Source organism: Portunus trituberculatus, chromosome 45 (genome assembly GCF_017591435.1).
Source record: "Portunus trituberculatus isolate SZX2019 chromosome 45, ASM1759143v1, whole genome shotgun sequence".
NCBI classification, from domain to species: Eukaryota; Metazoa; Arthropoda; class Malacostraca; order Decapoda; family Portunidae; genus Portunus; species Portunus trituberculatus.
In genome coordinates, this window is record NC_059299.1 from 14,669,780 (window position 1) to 14,683,011 (window position 13,232).

Below are 13,232 nucleotides of genomic sequence, written 5' to 3' on the forward strand. Positions count from 1 at the left end.
TCTCTCTCTCTCTCTCTCTCTCTCTCTCTCTCTCTCTCTCTCTCTCTCTCTCTCTCTCTCTCTCTCTCTCTCTCTCTCTCTCTCTCTCTCTCTCTCTCTCTCTCTCTCTCTCTCTCTCAGCCGAAGGAGAAGGAGAAAAAGAAGAATCAGCTTATTTCATTACACCACAATATTTTTTCCCTCCCAATGAGTCAAAAGGAAACTTTGTTCATTAGTCCCCCGATGTGCGTTTGTTGTTTCCTTACACACAAAAAGGGGAAAAATCATTCTTTACGAAGATTACTTTATCTTTCATTTCCTTCTTTCCATTGAGTATGTTTAGTTTCCTTCTATTGAAGCTATTAAGGGAAAATAAAGAAAAACGAGCCGCCATCCATTGCTAACTAAGATATTTCCCCTTTTTTTCCTTTCTTTTTTTTACTTCCAAATGAGTAAAAAAAGAAAACTACCAATCATTGCCTACTAAGATCATTCTCATTTTTCTCTCCCCTTCAAAGAGACACTTTTCATTTACTCCCATAAAAGGAACGAAAAAAAAACATTCTTTCACTGCTTACTAAGACTTTTCCTGCTAATTTTTTTCACGTGACTTAAAAAACTGAAAGGAAAAATATGCCATTATTCACTGCTTACTAAGATTTTTTCCTCCTGTATTGCTTTTTCCCTGAAACTTAATAACCTAAAGCGAGGGCAGGAGTCGTGATGGGTGGGTGGCAGGGGGTGGCAGGGAGCAGACAAGGTAAGGCAGGAGAAGACAGGGAGGTGAAGACAGGGAGTAAATGAAAGAGAAAAGAAAGGAAAGAGGAGAGCAGAGGGGAGTGAGGAGACAGGGGAAGGTAGAGGAAGACAAGAAGCAGAGAGGGGAAGGCAGGGAGCAGGGATAGCAGAAGGGAGAAAAGAAGGGGAAGACAGGGTGGAGGTGGGGCAGGGAGGGAAAGGCAGGGAAAAGACATAGGGAAGAGAGGTGTAGGTAGAAAGCAGAGGTGGTTGAGGTGGCAGGGCGAAAAGGAAGGGGAAGGAAGGGGCAAAAAAAGGGTAGGGTGTGAGGCACAGGACAAGTATATCAGCCAGGGTTAGGAAAAAATGAAGGGGACAAGCTGGACAGGAAGAGATAGAGAGAGGCAGGCAGGGACAAGGTGGGACAGGGAAAACAGGGAGCGTTAGAGGAAGGTAAGGACACGATGGAGCAGGAAAAAAGGGAAAGATAGAAGAGAGAGGCAGGGAGGGACAAGGCTGGGCAGGGGAAAACAGGGAGAGAGAGATAGAGGCAGGCAGGGACAAGGCTGGGCAAGGGAAAACAGAGAGAGATAGAGAGGGATAGGGAGGGACAAGGATGGGCAGGGAAAACAGAGAGATAGAGAAAGAGACAGGCATTGACAAGATTGGGCAGGAAAAAACAGGGAGAGACAAGACGGAGCAGGGAAAAGCAGGGAGAGATAGAGAGAGGCATGGAGGGACAAAGCTGGTCAGGGAAAAACAGGGAGGGGCAGGGAGGGGCTGGAAGGGCAAGGGTGAGTCCAGTCTTCTCGGAAACTCAATTCGTCCTCCATTTTACCCTCTATTAACTTTTATGGAGCAGCGTTCAGTGGATTTTTATTAGTTTTTTTATTACCTGCCGAGACTAAGTGTCTTAATGGATGCGAGAAAGTGAATAAAGCACTTCACAGGTCCTCCTCCAGCACGGCGGAGTGAGCGAGTGTCGTACAATCACGTTAAATTTTACTCTACAGTGGGTTGTTACTGTCTCGCTCCAGCTCTTATTTGTCACGTTTACTCCCACAAGGCCACTTATCTGCTTTCCACTCACTCATGCACACTTCTATATTTTTTTCCTTCTTTATTTCTAGTTATTCATTTATTTTATTTTCTCATAGTTTTTTTTTCTATTTGGTTTATTCGTCTATTTGTTTTATTTCTCTATTTTGTTTTATTTGTCAATTTTCTTTCAGTTCATATATTCTTCACTATTTTTCTTTTTTTTCACTTCCATTCTCTTCAGTTTTCTTTTTAGTAATTTACTTATTTTACTTATCTATTTTGTTTCTGTTCACTTGCTCTTCATAATCTTTTTTTCTTGTTTTTCGCATTCTCTTTCTCTTCACCATTCTTCTTATCTATTCTCTTATTTTACTCGTCCTGTTTTTATTTACATGCTTTTCACAATTTTATCCTCTACATTATTTTTTTTTCTTTTCTCACATTGTCTGATTTTTTTCCCCATTTAATTGATCTATCTACTTAGTGTCCACTCACACGCACTGATCCATTTTCTTTTCTACTTTTTTTACAATTTCACAACTAACCTATCAATAATTTTTCCTGTTCACTTTACGGCTCCATCATTAGCTTACTTTCCTATAATTTTTCGGTTTCTATTATTTTTATCCATCTTAAGTCCTCTTTACGTTTTATCGATCTTTTTTTTTTCATTTCAATATTCTTTACCGTGTTTATTTATTTAATGTCCAACGATCATCAGCTTTTACTAGTATGGTAATCTTCCTTTCCTTTTTAATGTACAACTGTAATCATCTGTTCATTGTGCATCTTTATCTATCGATCTATTCAAGTAGCTCGTTTCTTCACTCATGTCTTATCTATTCATTTCCTTATCTATATATTGAGCAATTTTATTTATCTGTATTTTTACTTCTTTTAAGAGGGAATTTTCAAGACATTTCTCCCTTTATTTCGCCTGACCCTCTGACCAGCAAAGGGAAGGGCAATTAACTGGGCCTTTTTCATATTTTGGCCAGTTTTCTCTAGTACATGAAAGAAAGTGCATTTATTTCATTTTCCTATCATCTCCTTCTACTCCTTTCCTAGACACGGAGATACTGTTCACGTGACCACGAAGGCAAATAAAAAGCAAAGGAGGAAATATCTGCTCCAAAAGACACTGCTAGGAGAAACTACACTCTCACTCTCACTCGCTCTCTCTCTCTCTCTCGACTTTTGGCTCTATATGAAAAATACACAGATGAAAGTGAAGAAATGAATGACCGTCCCAGGAAACGTTCGTCTTTGTTATTTCCTCGTGTATTTTCCTCGGAACTGTATATCTGTCTCTATTTAGGCGGAAAATATGGGAATAAAATACAAAGGAAAGAAAATGGATGAAAGATCGCCCTAAGAGACTGTTTGTTGCCTCTCTCTCTCTCTCTCTCTCTCTCTCTCTCTCTCTCTCTCTCTCTCTCTCTCTCTTTATATATTGTCAACCTATCAGTTCGTCTATCTACTTAAATATCTATCGTCATTTATCTATCAGTCTATTTATATGTATTATCGATCTATCAGTTTATCTATCTGACCTTCCATATATTCGTTTGTTCATCTGTTCATTTATCCATCCATATGTCCATCTATCTGTTTATCTATCTATGTCTATCCATCTATCTATTTATCTATCTATATATCTACCTATCCATCTCTCTTTCTATCTATCTATTTGTCTATCTATCTATCTATCTATCTATCTATCTATCTATCTATCTATCTATCTATCTTTCTTTCTATCTATCTATTTATCTATTTCTCCATCTCTCTATCTATCTCTCCATCTATTCATCTATCTATCTATATATGTCTGTCTATCTCTCCACTATCTATCTATCTATCTCCATTTATCTATCTACCTATCTATCTATCTATCTATCTATCTATCTATCCATACATCTATCTATCTGGCTGTCTTTCTACTTCAATAAAAAAAGACTTGATAAAAGACAGCAAAACAGTGAACGATTGAACTGAGAAATGCTACTGTTGGTGTTTGTTGTTGTTGTTGTTGTTGGCATTGTTGTTGCTGTTGCTGTTGCTGTTGCTGCTGTTGCTGCGTGGATGTTACTCAGCTGATCAGTTTCTACAGTTTTTTTTTTTTGTAAACTGATAAAATAAAGCGCTTGGCGAACACTTCATCAATGTCTTTCACCTCTTCTGTCACTCTCGTCTCTGCGTAGGTGTATTTTTGTTGGCTCTGAAAATATGAATAAATAAAAAAGAAAAGGGATGAATGTTCTATGAGGATTTATTTCATTGTTTTCTACTTGTTTTTGTCTTATTTTTCTCTCTCATTTTCAATAATTCTCAAAAATATAAAGAAAGGGATGAATTTACTATGACGATTTATTTTCATTGTTTTTTCATTTACTTGTCTTGTTTTTCTCTCTCATTTCAATCATTCTCATGTTTCGTCAATATATTTTCTTGTTTCATTATTTTTTGTTTTAATTTTATATCTGTTTATCTTTTCATGTTTTTCTTTTCCTCATAATCTTCACATCTTTTTTCACCTTCACTATATTATTTTTTTTTCTTTTATTCTTGACATTTTTTCTGATATTTCTATTATTTTGTTTTACTTCATTTTTTCTCATATTCCCATGCTTTTTTTTTTACATTTCATCTCTTTTTCATAATTTCTTTTAATACATTCATAATAATTTTCTTCTCCTTCACATAAAGAAAATTTAAAAACACGAATGATCACGTACAGAAACTCTCTCTCTCTCTCTCTCTCTCTCTCTCTCTCTCTCTCTCTCTCTCTCTCTCTCTCATACTTTTCCATTTAGGTTTAAAGATATGAAAAAAATACATGAGCGATGGCCCTGGGAGACGCCGGCACGGGTTGGGAAGGTCAGCGGGGCGGGCGTTTCTTTGAGGCGAACCTTTCATGGCCTAGAGCCTTGATCCGTCCCGTGTGTGCTTGATCCGTCTTCTTTCAACAGTTGCCGGGCGCCCAGTGGTTAAAAAAAAAAAAAAAAAAAAAGGTAAAGAGAGAAAAAAAAAAAAAGGCACTTGGCAAGACGGATAAAGTTTTGCGCGAGTCACCCACACAAACTTTCAGGAGAAGGAGGGATGGAGGAGGGATGGAGGAAGGATGGAGGAAGAAGGAGGACGGATGGGAATGTGTGTTAAATCTTGCTCACTTCAGGACTTTCCTCATTTTCCTCACTCTCCTCGCTTCCTCTCCTCGCTCTCTTGCGCGTCGTTATTTTCATCCGCTCCGCTTCTCTTCGTCAAAAACAAGAGTGAGGATGATTTTTATAAGTTATTTTGTACCTGTCCTTGATGGCGAGGTGGCAGCGGCAGCGGGGCACAGGTGAGGGGCCTCGTGTTTACCTCTACTTGAATAAGGCAGAGGTGTGATATTTGACCTGTATTTACCTCACCTGTGCCGCCACCACTCACCTGTCATTACATTATCGATAGGTAAGATACTCTACCTATTTTTACCTGTGTTTTGCGCATTTGTCTATCCTTTTATTATATACAAGTGAAGAATTGTACATTATTTACCAGTGTCTTACGTTATCCATCTGTCCTATGCATTTACCTTACCTGCATTGCCAGCGCTCATTAGTCATTATCGATAGGTAAGATAATCTACCTAAATGTACCTCTGTTTTGCGCATTCCCCTGTCCTTATCTACAGGTGAGGTACTATTTATTATTTACCTGTGTTTTATGTTATCTATCTGTTCCATGGATTTCTACCTATATTTACCTGTATTTTGCACATTTCCCTGCTCTTATATGCAAGCGAGGTGTTCTACATTTTTTACCTGTACTTTACGTTATCTATTTGTCTTCAGTTACTTTACAGGCTAGATGTATTTTACGAGTTTCTCTGTATTTACGTGTAGTTGATATATTCACCTGTACTTACATTTCGTACTGGTGGAAAATTTTATATGCATTTAGGTACATTCATATTAAGGATTCATAGTCAAAAGATTACGTGCAGGTGAGATGCTTTACGAGTTAATTTTCATTTCATGAGTGCGTTCTTACCTGTTCCTACATAATGTACAGGTAACAATCTTCTCTTAATACCTCAGTTACATTTGCCCTTCATTTGTGAACAGCTGAAGTGTCAAATACTTTACTCGTTCACTTGTCCTTCTCTTATATACAGCTACTACTTTTCGTACCACCTCGCTATCTACCTGTTTTTAACCCCTTCAGTACTAGGACGCATTTTTACCATGAGTTTTGGATGTGATTCGACGATTTCATTTTCATTGCGTAGGGTCTAGGGAGGCCAGAAGTATGATGGCCAGTCTTCACTATTTTAATCCCCGACGTAAGTATTTGAAGTTGTATAAAACCACTAAACAGTAAGCAAAATATATATGAAAACGTGTCCTGGTAATGAAGGGGTTAAATCAGGTACAGGTGTATTCAGTTATTCCTCGTGTGTACTTGTCCTTAGTGTTACGTCAAAGTGTACGAATTTATCTACTATTATCTTCTGTTATAAACTCTGGTAATACAGTGTGGAAAGAGAAACATTTAATTTATTGTTTTCTATCACTCATTACGAAAAGAGAAACATTGCAAGCTTCATTAGACTTGCCTGTGTTTCTGGTGCGTCAACCATTGAATTTGCTTTTATTTTACTCTTTTTTATTTTACTTACTGATTGTCTTTCTTTTCAATCATAACCATTCAATTTATTTTCTGATGTTTTTTTTTTTTTTTTTTTAGCAAAGGCAGATTGACCGGGCTTTTTTCTATCATGGTTAAGGGAAAAGGGAGCGCGTGGTCCAGTCTCTTTCACTCAATATAAATAAAAAACTTTATAATTTTTCTCTTCTTTCAGTTCCCTTTCCTCTTTTGTTCTTCAGCCGTCATATTTCCCTTTTTCTTCTTACTTATGAATTAATTGCCTTTTCTGTTTGTTTGTTTTTCTGTATTTTTCCCTCTCTCTCTCAATTCACAGTTATTTTTTCCTTATTTTGGTTCACATCTATCAAATATTTCTCTCTCTCTCTCTCTCTCTCTCTCTCTCTCTCTCTCTCTCTCTCTCTCTCTCTCTCTCTCTCTCTCTCTCTCTCTCTCTCTCTCTCTCTCTCTCTCTCTCTCTCTACTTTGTCACCTCTCTTTTCGTACATACACTCAGCCTTGTTCCCTTGCTTTATTTTACAAACATCCTTCACCCTTACTGTATTCACATTTTCTTCCTTCCTCTCCCTTAAGTCTAATTACATTTGCTTGGCTTACTCGTATTTCCCCATTCTTCACTTCATTTACAACTATATTCCATGACACACCAGCCATTTCTCTTCTCTTATTCTCTGTTTCCCTTGTATTGTGCTGGCCGTCTTTTTTCCTTTTTCCTTCCCCCCTTCCACATTATTTCATTTGTCTAAGTTCCTCGTTTCTCCCTTTCTATTTTTGTAACTATTTTTTCTTTCTTTTTTTCTTTATTCCACTCATATTTTCAAAGTTTTATGGTTGTTTTTTTCTATTAAACTCTCCTTCTCTATCCCTTTCTCTTCCTTTATTCTTGTACTCTATTTCCCGGTCTTCATTTCTCTTTTATTATGCTAACTCTCATTTTTCCTTTTCCTTTCCTGTATTCCCTACTTTTCCTACGTTTCCTGCTTCCCTTTCTCTCCTATGGTAACTTTCTGCCTTCCTTTTTCTTCCTTTGCCCTTCTCTGTTTCCATTCTATATGCTAACACTTTTTTTTTTCCTTTTTCCTACCTTTTCAAAATTCACTGATACGTTTCTGTTATGCTAACCATCTTACTTCCTTTTCTACCTTTGATCCTCCCATCTGTTTAGTATTTTTTTTGTTTCCCTTCTCTTCTCTTTTCCTTTTACACATTTACTAATTCACCTTTCTTTTCTAAGTTCCTTCTATTCTTCTATTATACTCTCTCTCTCTCTCTCTCTCTCTCTCTCTCTCTCTCTCTCTCTCTCTCTCTCTCTCTCTCTTCTTCTTATCTTCTTTTCTTCTTCTTCTTCTTTATTTACGCTTCTTCCCTATTTTTTTTATCTTTACTATTCTCCCTTATTTACTATTTTTGTTTCCCTTCTCTTCTGTTTTCCCTTTCACACATTTCTTCATTCACCTTCCTTTTCTAAGCTCCTTTTATCCTTCTATTATTTTGTTCCTCTCTCTTTCTCTCTTTTCTTCATTTGCTCTTCCTCCTTGTTTACTGTTCTTGTCTTAGCGGCGCCATATGACCCTCTTGTTGTAATGCTATAAGTCTAATCATTCATTCTGTCTTCCCTCACACACATACACACATCAATCTTCATCACACGTTCTCTTTCCTCAGGTATCCAAGCTGGACTTCCCCAAGTGTCCTACGTGAAGGCCATTGACGTGTGGATGGGCGCATGCACAGGTAAGTTTCCCCCCGAGTGTTGTTACTTTAATCAACCCTCACGCAGGTAGATAAGATAGAACAGAGATTTGGGATTTTTTTTTTCTTTTATTATGGGGTGTTAAAAATGCACCTGTTGTTAAGTATTTGGTTGGAAAGTAGTTGGAATAATGGTATGGTGTTTTATATTGGCTTTTGGTGCCACAGAAATGCAATAATAAAGAACCACGTGAGGTGTTGCACTCTTTCTATGTTGAAGTGTACAGGAAGGGAAGGCATAGGGCTGTGAGAGTGCTGGGGTACTGTCTGCCGTGAAGTGTTCTGAGAGGGACTGCTGGGAGTGTTATGGACGAGTAGTTGAGAGGTTTTCGTGGAGTGGTGTGGTGGTGGTGTTGTGGGACTCTTGGTGGAATGTTAAAAGTGGAGTAGAGTGGAATAGGGTTGGTGTTAAAAGTGGCGTTATGGCGGTGTTGTGGGACTGCTGGTGGAATGTTAGAAGTGAAGTAGAGTGGTGATGGAATAGGGTTGGTGTTAAGAGATCTAAGTGGAGTTTTGGTGGAGTGTTCTGGGACTGTTAGCGCAATGTTTTGTTTGTTCGTTTGTTTTTATACCATGTGGGCTTTTCACGGGAATTTATGGGCTAAAGAGGATACTTTTTGGGTACCCCCTATCCTATCGCAAAGCCCACCCGCTAGGAAACCGTTGCCCCGAGTGAAGAAGCCCAACCTACACTCGGACCGTGGACAGGATTCGAACCCGTGCGCTTGGAGACCCCTCGGATCCCAAAGCACGCATGGTTCCACTGTACCACGGCGGTTATAGGAGAAGTGGAATGGAATAGTGATGGAATAAGAGTGGAGTGCTAAAAGATTATTAGTAAGTGGAGTTTTGGTGGAGTGTGTTGAGGGAGTTTTGGTGGAATGTTGTAGAAGTGGAGTGGTGATGGAATAGGAGTGGAGTGTTGAAAGATTGTCAGGAAGTGGATTTTGGTGGAGTGTTGTGGGAATTTCTTTTTATGGAAGAGGAGAAGCTGGCAAAAGGCAACAAAAAATATAACAGAAGAGGCCCACTTGATTACCAGCTCCCAAAAAGATTAGTAGCGTTAGTCAAAAGTGTAGGACAAATGGCTAAAACTCGTAAAAGAAACCAAGTCGTAGGAAGATGGAAACACAGAAGCAGGCATGGAGTTGTTGGTGGGTCTCATAGGACAACAGTGGATTTGAGTGGTGGTGTTAAAGGATTGGAATGGAGTGTTATGAGGGCTGTATGTATCGCTTGTGTAGGAGAATGGTGGTGGTGGTGGTGGTGGTGGTGGTGGTGGTGGTGGTGTCGTGAAGCTGTGATCCTTAACTCTTCCTCTGCTCTTCTCCCACCTAGCTATTTTCAACTCTAGTGTTCTGCCTCTTTGTCATATTTACCTCCTTTTTTCCTTTACCCTTATTTTTTCTTGCATGTCCCTGGTGTTATTTTCTCGTTTGTTCTCACTGTCATGTTCATTTTACTGCGATTCATTGTTTCCTTTCTGTTATGATCATTTTTATTCCTTCTTTTACTCATTACTTTCTCACTAAAACTATTTGCACTTCTTCACTTTCCGCTGTTTCTTTTTTATTTATTTCTCCTTTCCAGTCAATCTCATTTCTTTTTTCCTCCTTTTCTCCTTTCCAATTAATCTTATTTTTTCCTTTTCTCATCATTGATTTGTTATTTTCTCATTAAAACTATTGTCACTTCAGTTTTTCTATTTCTTTTTTATAATTTCCTTTTTTTGGTGGAGGGGCCTTTTTCCCTCCTTTCCAATGTATCTCCTTTTTTTCTATTTCTACTTTACAATTTACTTTTTCCCTCTTTTTTCCTTCCTTTGCATTGTACCTCCTTATTTCTCTTCCCTTTCTTTTATTTAGCACTTTTGCCTTGCCATTTTCTCACATCGCAACTTTAAAACTACTTCCACTTTTCCTTTTTATTTCTCCTGAGTTTATCTCATTTTTTATCACGTCTTTAGTTTTTATTCGCCATTTTTTTCCTTCCTAAATGTTTCTTTCTCCTTATCACGCTCTGGTGTTGCGAGTTTTAAAATTGCTGTCTTCTCTTTTTTTTCTAGTTCCTTTGCTCTCTTTTTTACAATGTCCCTCTCTTTTTTTTCCAGGTAAGTTTGCTTATTTCCATTTATTTGCATCTCTATTACGTCTCTTAGTTCTATTCTTCCTTCTTATCCTATACTGTATCCTTTCTTTTCATCCTCTCCTTCCTTCTCTTCTTCCTCTTTCTTCTTGTATATGGCTCACTCTTTACCTCTTTCATTCACTCCTCATTGTTCCTGTTTCCATATTTTTCCTTCCTCTCCTCTTCCCCGTTTCTTTGAGTTCGCCTATTTTAATTTTGGTATCGTTATTTCTAATTCACTTTCTCTTTCATTTTCTTTATCTCTCTTTTACTGATAATTCCCTCCATTCATTGCCTTCTTCTTTTCCTGTTTCCTCAACGTTTTTTTTTTTTTCTCCTTTCTATTCGTCCGCTTCATTTATTTTTGTGTTCTTATTTTATTCTTTCCATTTCGTCTCTTCCTCCCATCTATTTTCCTCTCATAGTTCCTGTTTCCTTACCATTTTTTCCTTCTTCTTCTTCCGTTTCATTTATTCCTGCTTTCTTATTTTCTCCCTTCTCGTCTGGTTTTCCTTGCGTCTCTCCCTCCTTCTTACCCATTTCCCTCTCTTCATCATCTATTATTGCTATCACTTATTCCCATCATCGCATCCTCTCCTTTACACGCTACATACTTTAGAAGCACTCACAACCACGCACTTTCTCTCTCTCTCTCTCTCTCTCTCTCTCTCTCTCTCTCTCTCTCTCTCTCTCTCTCTCTCTCTCTCTCTCTCTCTCTCTCTCTCTCTCTCTCTCTCTCTCTCTCTCTCTCTCTCTCTCCAGTCCTCTCCGCCTTCCTCTCCCCATCAGCGCCCTTCAATTATTCCCGTCAGTCTGTTCTCCGCTTTCCCTTCTATCTATTTGTCTGTCTATCTGTGTGTCTGTCTCTCTATCTATCTGTTTTACATATTCAATGATCTATTTTTATGTATTTGTTTTGTTTGTGTGGGGTGGTTAGTAGTTCTCTCTCTCTCTCTCTCTCTCTCTCTCTCTCTCTCTCTCTCTCTCTCTCTCTCTCTCTCTCTCTCTCTCTCTCTCTCTCTCTCTCTCTCTCTCTCTCTCTCTCTCTCTCTCTCTCTCTCTTACCTCTCCTTTTCTTCAACTCCTCTCCATCTCCTTTTCACGGCACTTCTTCTCTCTCTCTCGTCTTCCCTCTCTTTTCCTCTCCCCTCTCCCTCTCCCCTCTCCCCTCTCCCCTCTCCTTGCCTTCCTTCAGCCTCCTGCCATCTCATTAACAGCTAATCAACACTACATTGGACTTGAGGCATTCCTACGGACACTCCAGCTCTCACCCTTATTGCTCTTACCTTGTCCCTCTCCCTCTTTCCCTAATTTGTTACTTTTCTTTCCTTTTTCTCTTTTATCCTGTTTTTTTTACTATTTTTTTCCTCTTTTCTTTCTCTCTTTTCTTGTTCTCAGTTTTTTTTTTTTTACTTTGATTTTTTGCTGTTTTTTTATCTTTCTTTCTTTTTTACTGTATTCCCGTTTTCTTTTTCCTATTTTCTTATTTTTTTTCTATTTGGTTCGCCTATTTTTTTTTTCTCGTTCATTTCTTCTGTTTTCACTTTTTTTTGTCTTCTCACTTTCTTCCTCGTTTCACTTTTTTTTCTCTCTCTCTCTCTCTTTACATAACCAGTTTTCTGGGGTCTTCTTGCCTCTGTTCATTTTCTCCTCCTTCTCCTCTTTCTCTTCCTCCTCCTCCTCCTCCTCCTCTCCTCTCTTTTTTTTATTTTCCTGTCTCTAACTCCCTTTCTCTCTTGTTTCACTATTTGATTTTTTCTCTTTTCTTTTCTCTCCTATTTCACTTCAACTTTATACTTCAGTCTTTCTCTCTCTCTCTCTCTTCCAACTCATCCTTCTTCCTCCTCCCCTTTCTCCTCCTCCTCCTTCTTCTCCTTCTCCTCCTCCTCCTCTTCCTGCTCCCCTTCCTCCTCCTCCTCCTCCTTCTTCTCTTGCAAACTTTTCTCCTCCCTACTTTCTCTCTCTCTCTCTCTCTCTCTCTCTCTCTCTCTCTCTCTCTCTCTCTCTCTCTCTCTCTCTCTCTCTCTCTCTCTCTCTCTCTCTCTCTCTCTTACTTTACTTTGGTATTCTCTGCTTGTTTGCATCAGGCCTCCTCTTTCTCCTCCTCCTCCTCCTCCTCCTCCTCCTCCTCCTCCTCCTCCTTTCATCTTCCTTCCTTTCCTTGCTTCCTTATCTTGATTTTTTCCCCTTTTCTCTTATTCCTCATTGCTTACTCGCATTCCCTCTCTTCCTTTTCCTTGCGTGCTGCAGGAAGGACAAGGAGGAGGAGGAGGAGGAGGAGGAGGAGGAGGAAAATGAGGAGGAGGAAGAGGAATACAAAGGAATACAAAGAAAAGCCAAACAGCAACAGACCTGTTGGTCCTTTCGAGGCTGTTTGGTAACTACTTCTAACTGGCTACAGATAAGAGAGACAAGACAGCACAGGAGAAGGCTCCTTCCCACCAACCACTCCCTCCAGCTTTCGCTGGCATGGAAAATAGCTTGGAAAAGTACCATGCAGTATGGAAAAACTGACATGGAATTTTCACAGGAAAGGATGAAAGGAGATTCTATTATTCACCCTACGGTGAACTCTACATGTCTATCTATAAGAAAGTTACACAAAATAATTGACATACTAATATAATGTTTAATTATTCAGACAAGAAGAGAGCTTGTTGGGGGTTATTTCTTTAAACATTTATCAATTTTGTTTTTGAATGATGCAATGGAAGTACTGTTTACTATTTCTGAAGAAAGATTATTCCAAATGTTAACAATTCTATTAAAGAAAAAGTGCTTTGTCTCGTGGGTTTTAAAGCGTTTTGGTGTAATTTTAAATCCATTATTCCTTGGAGGAGGAGGAGGAGGAGGAGGAGGAGGAGGAGGAGGAGGAGGAGGAGGAGGAGGAGGAGGAGGAGGAGGAGGAGGAGGAGGAGGAGGAGGAGGAGGAGGAGGAGGAGAAT

The 13,232-nt window shown here is 38.9% G+C and overlaps 2 protein-coding genes across 4 annotated transcripts in view; one reads left to right on the forward strand and one right to left on the reverse strand.

Moving 5' to 3' along the window:
• LOC123519408 (glycine receptor subunit alphaZ1-like) overlaps nucleotides 1-13,232 on the forward strand; it is a 580,495-nt gene that overhangs the window by 550,353 nt on the left and 16,910 nt on the right. For all 3 annotated transcript variants that reach the window (XM_045280690.1, XM_045280689.1, XM_045280691.1), the window contains exon 9: nucleotides 8,074-8,142. In XM_045280690.1, coding sequence (XP_045136625.1) covers nucleotides 8,074-8,142 — 69 coding nt within the window. The remainder of the gene's footprint in view (nucleotides 1-8,073; nucleotides 8,143-13,232) is intronic.
• Nucleotides 1-13,232, reverse strand: part of LOC123519409 — a 401,725-nt gene that overhangs the window by 344,537 nt on the left and 43,956 nt on the right. The window lies entirely within an intron of this gene.